The following is an 11,619-nucleotide window of genomic DNA, read 5'->3' as shown; positions in this document are numbered from 1 at the left end:
TCGATACCAAGTGATAAAGAATAAGCATAATCCTTTCAGTTATCTGATAAGATCCCATTGGATTGATCCCAACTTGTATTTATCTTCACTTATCTTTTTTATTCTGAATTGTATAAATACCACCCTTAATAAATTGTAAAAATTTGTTTAATTCATCTTCCAATGTGGTTCAATTCAATATCTAACATATATCAGAGCTGATCGATCTTCTTCTACATTCTCTACCCGTTTTTTCGCTTCCTCTGCTTCTCCACCCGTAACTCACTCTCTACGGACGATTGCAGATTCAGGCGATAGTTTTTATACAATTTCTCTAATTCTGGACGTTAAAAATTCAGCAGCCGGATATCATTCTACCTTTGCTGCAATGTCCAAGTGCTAAATTCAAGCGACGGCCGGTAGTTTTGAACTCATATAATAGTAAGACAAAATTCCAGTATCCTAGCAGACAAATGACCTTATAAAAATGCTCAGGATCGCAAGGTTTTGCACACAATCCAGTAATGAACCAGACCTTGCATCTGAATCCTTCCCTCCTCGTAGAATAATGATCGGTTCTGAAAGAAACAAGGTGAAAGAAGCCAAGGACCGCGAAGAGACCAAGAGACAGAGACTCTTATAAAAAGCGGAGACGGGAGAAACTGGTTCAACCCCAGAGAAAGAATGGTCTCATCTCGGGCTCTCTCGATTGTAACTCTGGTGCTCAGGCTTCTTACGCTTGCTCTGCTTGGTGCATCAATCTTTGTTCTGGCTACTGATAAGATCGCGTTCAGTGATGGATCCAAGGTCAGATTCAAGGACGTCATTGCTTACAGGTACAACAGGACTCGGGCTTGAAACTGGATAGATGGGAAGGGAGGATTATAATCACCTGTAAAAATTAATATAATCTCATGCGGCGAATTTCAGGTTCGTGATGGCCACAGCTGTTCTGGGCTGCCTTTATACTCTGTTTCAGATACCATTTGCTATGTACTACGTATTTACAGAGAAAAGGCTGATACGGAACAAGTGTCTGCCGCAGTTGGATTTCTACGCCGACAAGGTTGGTTTTTTCATAATCTTAAGCAAGATAAAGTTTGCCCATCATCTCGGATAAATTAATGTCAAATCATGAACCAACTTTACCAAAAGAGCCTGCATTTGTTCTTTTTCTTTGACATCTTCCGAACAGTGATGGTGGAATTTGGTCGAACAGATTGTTGCGTTCCTGTTGGCGACGGGCGTGGGAGCTGGGTTCGCGGTGACCTTCGAGTTAAAGAAGGTAACTCGTGACTTTGTGGATGGTCAGATAGTCTTCGAAGACTTCCAGAAAGACATTGACAAGTTCTTCGACAGAGCAAATATTGCCGTAGGCCTCCTGTTTCTGGGATTCCTCTGTTTGGCAGTGCAGTCGTTCATCTCGTCGATGCCGGAGGTGAGGAAGAAGAGCACGACCAGCAAAGGCTTTTTCGGTTGAGGAAATAGGATTCCCAAATGTTCAAACAGGGAAAAGTATTTAATTTCTCGCTTTTGTAATTTATCTTCATCGCCAGAGGCCAATTTGTGTCACTGGCGATGAGACATCAATAAGGAAGTCTTTTCACGTTATGTAACATGTAAACCTAATAATACTTATTATATTAGCAAAAATTACTGGTATATCTGAATCGCAACCAATCATGTGCCGGTGCAGCAGATTCCAACATTGCAGGCCACTCCATGTTTGCACTACGTGGCGACCCTATCGAGACCGCTGCAAACCAGGGGTCGAGAGTCGAGGATGAACAAAATGGCTCCTTATCTTCTTCGTTTCGCTGTGAGAAAGGAAACTCGATCGTCTTCCTCACTGGACTCGAAAAGACAGAGGCTGCTATGGGTTTCGCTGCGCCCCATTTACACAGCCCCCTACTCCATGCCAACAGAATGGAGATGAGCTCGTTTCCCAAAATGGTAATCTATTCGCTAGTTCTTTCCATTTTGTTCTTGAATTCTGTTTGTTGTTTTAAGTGCTCTAATTTTTCCGATTGATGAGAAATTATGGCAGAGGAACAGTTCGACCTTCAAATGGAATACTGGCTTGCCTCAGGTACAGATCTTTATCGCATGAAACTCACAACAATGTCACATGAAGTTAGATATATCATACTCCTGAAAATATATTCTTTTGTCAAAACCAATGGATTGCAGGCAGAAGGCAACAGGAGAAAAAGGGCCATGTCGTGGAGAGCAAACGCTTTCTTCGACTGGTCTATAATGGCCGTGTTGGTAGAACATATCGAGGGACAGAGAGACTATATACTCCATAAGTCTGTCTGGCATCTTAGCGATGAATCTATAAAGAACGTCTGTACGTACATTTCTTTTCCGTTAGTCCTGCTACTATTCCCTCATGGATCAGAACAAAAGGAGCTCATCCGACTTGTTATTCTTTGTGTAATTTGCTACAGATACCATGTATATCATGTTCACTTGCTGGGGATGCTGCTTCTTTGGTGCAATGAAAGTGGGTATAGTCGTATATGTTGTTGTCGTTCAATTTTACTCCTGGTTTCCTTCTGTTTGTCTCACGGTTTCTGAGAAGTTATTTTCTTAGGATCCTTTTTATGATGGAGAGACTTACAGGAAAGAAGGTGGGGATGGAACAGTGCACTGGTTCTATGAGAAGGTCTGTTTTATGCCTTTACTTATTTCTCGATGAAAGATCTCAAGAAACCAGAGCTGCGAGCCTGTGACGACTGATGTAATATTGAAAATATTCCCGTACTGAATTTCACAAGTTCGTGTTGTGCAGCAAGAGGATATTGAGGAGTCTGCTAGGGCAGAGCTGTGGCGAGAGGAGCTGATTGAGGAGATTGAGCAAAAGGTCGGAGGACTAAGAGAGCTTGAGGAAGCAGGGAAGAAGGCGAAGGAAGTCGTCAAGTGAGATGGGATTCACAAAATCACCTCATTCCGATGCTTGCTTGCAAATCAAAATGAATCTCCATATTGGATGTAAATACTCTGGAATTACTATATATATATCATGAATCAGAATGCGGGATAATTTTTTTTCCAGATCAACTTTTTGTGTTTTATCAAGTTCTCTCGTCAAGATGCATGGAACGGGATTGATTTTTGACAGAAGCTTATCTGTTGAAACTGGTAAAATAAGAAACGTCAATGCTTAGAACAAACACGAAGCGGGTAAATTAAGAAAACCGATCTTCTCCCCACCATTGAATGAATACAGTTAACGGAAATAGACCACATTTGGGAGCCTCTGTCATTCCAGCTTCCTTGCTGCAGTTACATAACGGCTGTTTATTTCTTCATACACAGCCGCGTTCCTGGTTTCATTTAACCTCCCATAAAAGCTTTTCACCGTGCTTTGCTTCCAACACATTTCTGGTCCGACAAAAACTTTAATCTCTCTCGCCATATCCTAGCAATTACTCGCAAAACAAGTGTAGAGGTGATCAGAGAAGATTCGATAGGGGGGAAGTACGAGAAGGGCAGGAAAGTCTAAGAGGGTCATGGAGATTAAGATTGAAGATGCAGCAGCGCAGCACCATCAGCCACTCTTGCAGGGAGAGAACGTGAGCACCTCTGGCCCAGCGAGGTCACCGGTGCAAAACGCGATTCATCAAACCTTCAAAAGCACAGCCCATTTGGCTAATCTTCTCCCAACCGGAACTGTTCTTGCCTTTCAGCTATTATCTCCAGTTTTCACAAACCAAGGAAAATGCAACTCAACGAACCAGTACATTACGAAATGTCTCACTGTGCTGTGCGGGATTTCTTGCTTTCTGCTTTCATTTACAGATAGTTATAGGGATGGAGAAGGAAAGGTCCGTTATGGGTTGGCAACGATGAATGGATTATGGGTGATAGACGGGGAAGATAACAACACTCTTCATCCAGAAGTAGCGAGAAAATACAAAATGAAGTTCATCGATTTTGTGCACGCCATCATGTCGATAATGGTTTTTGGAGTGGTTGTCCTTTTTGATCAGAATGTGGTAAAATGTTTCTGCCCGGAACCATCTGAGGAGACGAAGCAGGTCCTCACCGGATTGCCTGTTGGAATTGGAGTCATTTGCAGCATGTTGTTTATTGCATTTCCTACAACACGCCATGGGATTGGCTTTCCGCTCTCCCGCCATTAACACAATCGTCCTGTAAAAGCAAACGCTTGCTGACCCAAATTTTGGAACCAGCTGTACGTGATTTCACATCGATCTGTGAAAACATCACAGAGATTAAAAAAATAATTTTCAATTTCCTAATGCTGTTGTAAACTCTCAGTTTGATTTCCTTTTTTTTTCCTTTTCTTGCTGTTACTTAAGGACAGGACACCAATAAGCAATCACTAGAACGGCAATCATTGACTGCGGCAGGAGCAATTTATATAGATAAAAGAAAAGAATAATTTTCAGACCAACTCAAATTCAGACTCTGTAACATGTAAGTAAAAAAAAAAACAGTGGATTACATTACAAAGTAACATGATTCTCCCCAAACATATAAATTGTAGACACACAATGTACAAACCAAAGAACATGATTATTAATTTTTATTTATTTTTGGTTTGGTTTCTCATGCTAACACTGGCAATGGCAGTTGTCAAGCAGCAGCATATGATACAAAACGAACAGAGTCAAATTTACCAGGTAAAAATTCCAGGAGGAACCACAGAGAGGAAACAGACCAGAAGCATAGTGGACAAAAGCCCTCGGGTTACCATAACAAACGGCTCCTCCTCTCTTCCAATCTGTAGCCGCATCCACACTCCGATATGATGAGGTTCTGTCTGAAAATCAAAGCTGCACGCTGTAACATTTGAACAGCAATCTTCTCTGACCATTGAGCACAAATACAAGCACAATGCCAATAAAACCATCATAAAAACTTGAGCTGGAAAAGATGTAGCATCATGATGAAGCAAGGAAAAAATCCCAGGTAGTCCAATAAGTGGGGAAGATTAAGCTGGGCGACCCATCTTAAAAACTATAATACTCGTTGTCCATCTTTCATGCCTGCTTTAGTGTTGGGGAGCTACATTGAGAAAGAAGCTGAGACAGAAAACCCTTCTTTTTTTTGGTGTTCTTGTCATCTCCTTTGCTTAAACCGGTAATGATAGACCACTGAGTTTTGAAATTGGCTTCATACCCTATACGATGCATTTCATGTAGAAGTCTTGATGCTTTAGGTAGATTGTTATCTGAGCAGTACTGATCAATCACCAGCTGATACATTCCAGAGGTTGGAGTTAGACCTGATTTGAGCATGCCAACCATAAAAATTTCTGCTTCAGATGCTTTTCTATAAGCACAAAGACTGTGAACCAGCATCTCACAAGACTTTATGCTAGGGATCATGTTCCTACACAACATCTCTTCATGGAAATCAAGGGCTTCATCCAGTGCACCATGGGTGCATAATCCACAAATAATCGAATTGTAACTTATATCACTTGGAGTACCACCTTTTCCTAACATCACATTGAGTAGTTCAACAGCCTTTTTTAGCCTCCCCAACTGAGAAAAACGTCTAATCAAAATATCATAGTCAACATTCTTAGGTATCAGGCCTTTTTCTTGTATTTGACCCAAGAACTGTTCTGCTTCTTGAACCTTACCATATGAAACAAGAGCCTCAACAAGTGTGTTTTGGACAACTGAACTGTGAGGCCAGCCTCTAATTTCCATTGTTCTACTCAACTCCAATACCTTCTCAAGCCTCCCATGATGAGAAAAGTACGAGATTGCCAGTCTAAGACTTCGATTGCTTGGTTTCAGATTCTTAATCATCATAGAATGAAGTGCCTCTATTGATTTTGACGCAAGGTTAACCTTATAATATCCATATATTAAAAAATTGTAAGTGTTCTGATCAAGGGACAGGCACTTCTCATCCATTTCATCCAAGAGTTCTGTGACAAGTGAACTTTTACTTGTTTGGAAAAGATAAAATATCAAAATGTTGTATAAGACTATATGCGGGAACCCACTTTCTCTCAACATAAAATTTTTAAGGCTTAAGACATCAAGGAACCTTCTGTGCTTACACATCAAGTGTACCAGAAATCTGTATGTCGAGATAGAGAAGCTAACACTCCTCCGAAATATGAAGCCTTGTAACTCAAGTGTGTGGATCAAGTTGTCTCCTCGACAAAATTCTTGAAGTAGCACATTAAAAGTTTCATCATCTGGTCTCTCCCGGTTTTCTATCATCTCCTGTAACAAAAAGACGGCGTCATTGACCTTCCTTATCCTACAGAACCCATTTATTAGAGCATTCTTCACAGAAACAGACACTTCTGCCTGCTCACTGAACAACTCCTTCAAAGCGATTGCTTTCTCCAATTGATTGGACCAACATAAAAGAGGTATTAGCATTCTACAAACATCAATACATGGAACTATGTTTTTCTGTAACATTATATCAAGCACTTCAAATGCCTGATAGAAGTATTTATCTTTGCACAACCCTCTTATCAAGTGGTTGAAAGCTTCAGCATTCAACTCGAGGCCCCTCCCAAGGACTTCTTTTACCAACTCATAGCCAGCACTTGTAAATCCTCTAACAGATAGTTCTTTGAGGAATACATTGCAAATATCAACATCTACATGAAGGTTCTTCTCTAACAAGTCCTTCAAAAGCTGTAACGCTTCCTTAAGCATCCCCAATTTGCATAGATAGTGAACAAGAGCCTTCCAATCCTTCGGCGCTGGCAACCAGTTATGGTCTCGGGCTACTTCCAAGCACTTCTGCAGTAGTACCCGGTTCCCTTCCTTGCCGAGGCCAATAATAACGGCTGAAAACGTCTCATTGTCAGCAGGAAGCTCTCTTTTGAGCATCCAATCCAAAGTAAGTCTTGATTTATACATCATTTTCCTATAACTAGTAGTCTGGATAAGCAAATTGAGAGTTTCTGTATCTAGCTGGCCCCTCATCTCCACCATCTCATCTAAAAGAGCAGCCGCAGAATCTGAATGAAACTTTGTTCTGCAGAGGCTTTGCAATAGTACAGAATATGCAGAAGAAGACAGTGGTTGACCCCAATGAGAGATTTCACTCTTCACACCTAAAGCACCTTTGATATTATCTTTAACACATTCTCTCTTTAAAAAGAAATCCAAATCCGGAACAATGGCGGATCTGAGAATGCCAGTTAAAGTCTTATTATACTCCTCAGTATCAGTGTCCAAATACATTCCATTGCCAAGACCATCAAAGAACTCAGCTTTAGGGAGAACAGGATCGTTATCTCTTTTAACCCTCACATTCAACCGATCCAGACCCATGAAAACAAATATTTTGGAAAGAAAATATTCTGAAGAAGATAAATAAAGCAGACCAAGTTTTACCATTTCTTTTGCTATCATCTTCACTTCTTCAAACTCTCTATTTCTACAATATCCTGCTAATAAAACTCTGAAAGTAAATTCGTTCGGTACTACCTCTTTCTCAATCATGTCACAGAAAATGTCTTTGGCGTACGTTCCTATTCCAGCCACAAATACGCCAGCAATGAGGGCATCATAAGCACGTACATTAGGTTTTAGGTTTCTAGATATCAGTTCAGATAGATAAATAAAACCATCTTTCAGCTTCCCCTCTTTGCAACTCCAGTTTATAAGGATTGCAAAGGTTATCTCATCCGACTGAAAGCCTAATGCCTCCAATTGCAATAGGAATGTCCATCCTTTCTCTGTGCCAAAATGTTTACACTGAGAAGATATTATCCTATTGCAGATATGGGAATCTGGAACATGCTTCTGCTCATTCAAGAAATTTAGAAGATCTACAAAATCTTTTTTCTTACAGTACCCATCAGCAATCTCATTAAGCACTGCACGACCAGGATGAATTCCTAAACCTGCAACCTTTTTTAGAAGTATTCTAGCTTCCTGAATCTTCCTCTCCTTGCATAGAGCTCCAACAACATACTCAAAATGATTTTCCACATCAATAAATAATCTGTTATCTATCATGTTCATCAGAACTTTCTGCGTCAATTGGGCTTCATTACTTTCAACCAGAAAATCAAGAAGGCGATTATAGCATGAATTCGACAGCACTATACCTCGAGTCCTAGCTTGATCATACAATGTTATGGAAGTCTCTAGCTCACGCGCCTTGACGTACTCTTCAATAATCTTATCAAACACTTCAACTCGACCAAATGTTATCCTACAAATTTCCCTTTTCTGAAGCAAAGCCCAGGCCTTTCTGATCATTCCTGCACGAACAAGCAGCGAAACCATGATTTCATTTGACTGAGGTAGATGACAGAAATCTCCGCCCTGGTTAGCAGCCCAACTGAACAATTTCCACAAAAATTCGACATCTTTTGCTTCAACATCCAATTTGGTGGAACGGTATTCAAACGCCAGACATATCGCAAGGACATCTTCCGGTCTCAGAGCTGAGACACGCCAGAAACGACGCGTGACCGCGGGCAGCGAGTGAGAGGCTAAGAGAAGATCTTGCAAAGAACTATCCCCAAAGCTATCAATTTTCTCCTCCCAGATGTAAGAACACTTGGAAATTACTGATTGCCCGATACCACAATGACGAATCGAATCATAACCAACGAGTTTTCTTTCTGTTTCTTCCCCGGGTGATAAAGTCGGTTTCGACTGCTCAAAGGAAAACTGAGAGACGCTGCAGGATGAGAAAAGCTCCGTCCCAAGGAAGAAGGGCGATTTACTAAGTGGGCCTATCCTTGTTATGCTTTGAGAATGAGATTTCACCGAGAAGAATGAAGCTTTTCCGGAAGAGTTGAAGGTAGCCGAAGCGCAAGAACGGACCTGGAAACCGAGGATCGACTGAAGGTTATTCACAGGTCTCAGTAGACGGAGATACGATACGCTAAACAACTTGCAGGAGCAAGAATTCTGAGCTCTTCTCATCCACCATTGATGGCAATGTTTTGCTTTGATTCGTCCCACCGAGACGTAAAGCAACTCCAGTGTGGGTAGCGATTCCTCTGTAATCTGTGCCCTCTGCAGGAAGGCGAGAACGAGAAGATTTTCTCTGTAGATGGGCTGGTCATGGACTAGATGGATACTTAGAACCGACGCACGTCTCTTTTCCGGCTCATAGCAAAGGGAAAGGAACAGCCCAGCCCATTCTATATGCTCTAATATTATGGGCTACTCAGTAGTCCCATGATAACCCATTAGCTTTGGAATATGACCAGCCGGTAACATCATTCGGGTCAGTTTCCTTCTTCCGAATCCGACTCACTGCTGACGAAGCCTCCTACCTGTCAATGACCACTCAGCCCCTGGTTTGGACTACGGACAACGAAGAGTCGAAGACGACAGCCAAAATAATGGTACCAAACATAGAAAGCCAGCTTAGAAAACCTGAAAAAATCGACGACGATCAATCTGTCTGACTCAGAGTCTGCAACGCCGACGATTCTTTCGTCCTCTTCCAATATTGAAGAATCGGAATCGGATAACGTTGTAATGCGAACTGTAACTCTGGGTTCCACATATCTTCATTACTCTATTCTCTTTCCTGCTTTCTGCCTCGTCAGCCTCGCCCCTTCAAATCTCCCCTCACGTCAGCTTCCTCTTGCTACCTTCTCCTCCTCCGCAGAAAGGAAAGGAACAAAGGGTTCTGAAGAAAGAGTAGAGCTGTTTTCTGTATCTTTTTCCTCCTGGGTGTTTGTAAGGGATTGAGGGTCTTCCCACTTTTTTCCTGGGCTTCAAAGGGTCTAGTCGTTTTAAATCTGGTTTTTGCTGGGGGGGGGGGGGGGGGAAGAAGAGAGAGGGAAGATTAACGGGTTGTTAATCTTTTTGGCTTCAATAGGTGCTGTTGATGTGAAAGAAATAATTTTTTCGAAGGGATTATAGAGACGTATTTGTGTTTCTAGTTATGGCGAGCTCTTTGAGTTTGGGAAGCAATCTCTGTGTTATCAATTCCGGTCCAAATGGGTTGAAGAGGAAGACGACAGCCGGGCTTCCTTCTGTCGACGCGGTGGATTCCTCCGCGCTGAGGATCGAGTTTAGGGGGAAACAGATGGTTGCTTCTCAGCAGAAAACATCCGATGAGTGGAGTTCCAGATGCTATTCAAACCTAACAATTCACGTAAACAGCTGTTCCCCTTCTTCCTCTTTTTTACTCCCTCGTCGCCGCCATCGTTCCTTGAAAATTTTGGCTATGCTTCCTATCGTAAATCAAGTGCTGTATTCTCTTTCAGGCTCAAGCAACGTCTTGCATCAGTCGAGCTTTACGATGGTGGGATAAGAACCTTAAACCCAATATTGCGGAAATCAATTCGGCTCAGGAGCTTGTCGATTCATTATCCATCGCGGGCGACAAGCTCGTCGTTTTGGATTTTTACTCTTCCGGGTGCGGCGGTTGCAAAGCTCTGCATCCTAAGGTAATGAAATAGCAGATTTTGCATGGTTTTTGCATTACTGCAACTCGTGGAAACTGAACATTTTCTTCCTATTACGTTCTCTTCTGTGTTCTTTCGAAAGTTATTGAGGTACTTCTTCCTAATATTATGCTCTCGTAACAGATCTGTCGGATTGCGGAGGCAAATCCAAACGTTCAATTTCTCAAAGTTAATTACGAGGAACAGAGGTCTCTGTGTACCAGTCTTCACATCCACGTACTACCCTTTTTCCGTTTCTACAGAGGAACCGAAGGTCGAGTTTCCAGCTTCAGCTGCACTATTCAAACTGTAAGATATAATCGATCCTTGCAGAATCAAGCATCGACCACGAATTCTTTTCCATCAAAGCGAGAAAGACAATTCCTAATCTTTCGTTTCCTCTTACAGATTAAGAAATTCAAAGACGCCATAGCAAAGCACGGTACAGATCGCTGCAGTTTGGGACCTGCAAAAGGTCTAGAGGAATCAGAGTTACTGGAGCTGGCTGCCGAAGGGCTGCTCTCCTTCCACCATCGTCCCGGATCTGCAAACTCAGGAACAGAGAAATCACTTCCATCTGGCATTTCTTCCACTGTTAATAAGATTGAACAAGCTGAAGAACTGCTTGCAGCCTTGGCACTCTGAAATTCAACTGTGCCATGATGCTGCAGACCCAGAAACAAAAAACCCACACCTTCTTTTCGCTCTATCATTTAAAGACGAAAATCACTCCATTTTAGTTGTCTCTGAGGGGAGGGCTATTTTTTCCTCATTTGTGGGTGTTGAGAATTACTGTTTGCTGCCATTTTTGAGCTCTGAATTGTGTATATATATATTCTGTAGGCATTTTAGTCGGTTTGCGTTATTGCCTTGTTGTTTTAACCGAGTCATCTTCAACTGTCTCTTTCTGGGCTGTTCTGCTCCAATCTTTAGTGAAAAACCAGAGAAACAAAAGCTCGTCTGCAGGCAGCAATGGCTTTGGATACTTGCGTTAAGTGGGCAAGTCTCCGATAGGGCTGTCCTCGGGTTTTGACACGTTCCAATCGTTCATGTGACTTTTAACCTAAGTCTAGACGTTTTTAACTCAGTCGCATAATTCAGAACCGAGTTCCATACGAGTCATGCCAAGCGGCCCGGATGGCGGAGGGGAGATCCGAGTCGTGTCGAGAGGCGTGCCCAGTCAACGATGAGAGACCACTAATATTACGCGTCTCGAAAGCGGGGAAAGCGGACGAGAGAAAAGTGGGGTCCGCAATCTC

The 11,619-nt window shown here is 42.2% G+C and overlaps 4 protein-coding genes across 4 annotated transcripts; 3 read left to right on the top strand and 1 right to left on the bottom strand.

Annotated features, from left to right (window-relative positions):
- The first annotated feature begins 663 nt into the window (after window positions 1-663).
- LOC137959644 (uncharacterized) lies at window positions 664-3,036 on the top strand. The gene is made up of 10 exons (XM_068806998.1): window positions 664-815; window positions 910-1,045; window positions 1,199-1,264; window positions 1,339-1,417; window positions 1,676-1,932; window positions 2,027-2,068; window positions 2,170-2,329; window positions 2,430-2,485; window positions 2,576-2,647; window positions 2,774-3,036. Exons 1-10 carry the CDS (start codon window positions 664-666, stop codon window positions 2,903-2,905), a joined length of 1,152 nt encoding a protein of 383 aa, XP_068663099.1. The 3' UTR covers window positions 2,906-3,036.
- Window positions 3,037-3,494: 458 nt separating this feature from the next.
- On the top strand, window positions 3,495-4,127 carry LOC137959643 (protein DMP6-like). Its single transcript, XM_068806997.1, has one exon. The coding sequence runs from the start codon at window positions 3,495-3,497 to the stop codon at window positions 4,125-4,127; it is 633 nt and encodes a 210-aa protein (XP_068663098.1).
- Window positions 4,128-4,426: 299 nt separating this feature from the next.
- Window positions 4,427-8,879, bottom strand: LOC137959642 (pentatricopeptide repeat-containing protein At5g15280, mitochondrial). Its single transcript, XM_068806996.1, has one exon. The coding sequence runs from the start codon at window positions 8,877-8,879 to the stop codon at window positions 4,992-4,994; it is 3,888 nt and encodes a 1,295-aa protein (XP_068663097.1). The 3' UTR covers window positions 4,427-4,991.
- An 866-nt stretch (window positions 8,880-9,745) lies between these two features.
- Window positions 9,746-11,242, top strand: LOC137958950 (thioredoxin-like 1-1, chloroplastic). The gene is made up of 4 exons (XM_068806173.1): window positions 9,746-10,068; window positions 10,181-10,363; window positions 10,505-10,669; window positions 10,769-11,242. The coding sequence occupies exons 1-4, from the start codon at window positions 9,856-9,858 to the stop codon at window positions 11,003-11,005; spliced, it is 798 nt and encodes a 265-aa protein (XP_068662274.1). The 5' UTR covers window positions 9,746-9,855; the 3' UTR covers window positions 11,006-11,242.
- Window positions 11,243-11,619: the final 377 nt, after the last annotated feature.

The sequence above is a fragment of the Aristolochia californica genome, unplaced genomic scaffold, assembly GCF_029961685.1.
Source record: "Aristolochia californica isolate CCGP_79_NKW_82.1479 unplaced genomic scaffold, dmAriCali1.0.hap1 SCAF_3, whole genome shotgun sequence".
NCBI lineage: Eukaryota > Viridiplantae > Streptophyta > Magnoliopsida > Piperales > Aristolochiaceae > Aristolochia > Aristolochia californica.
The sequence above is the reverse complement of the archived record's forward strand: the minus strand, read 5'-3'. Positions and strand labels throughout refer to the sequence as shown.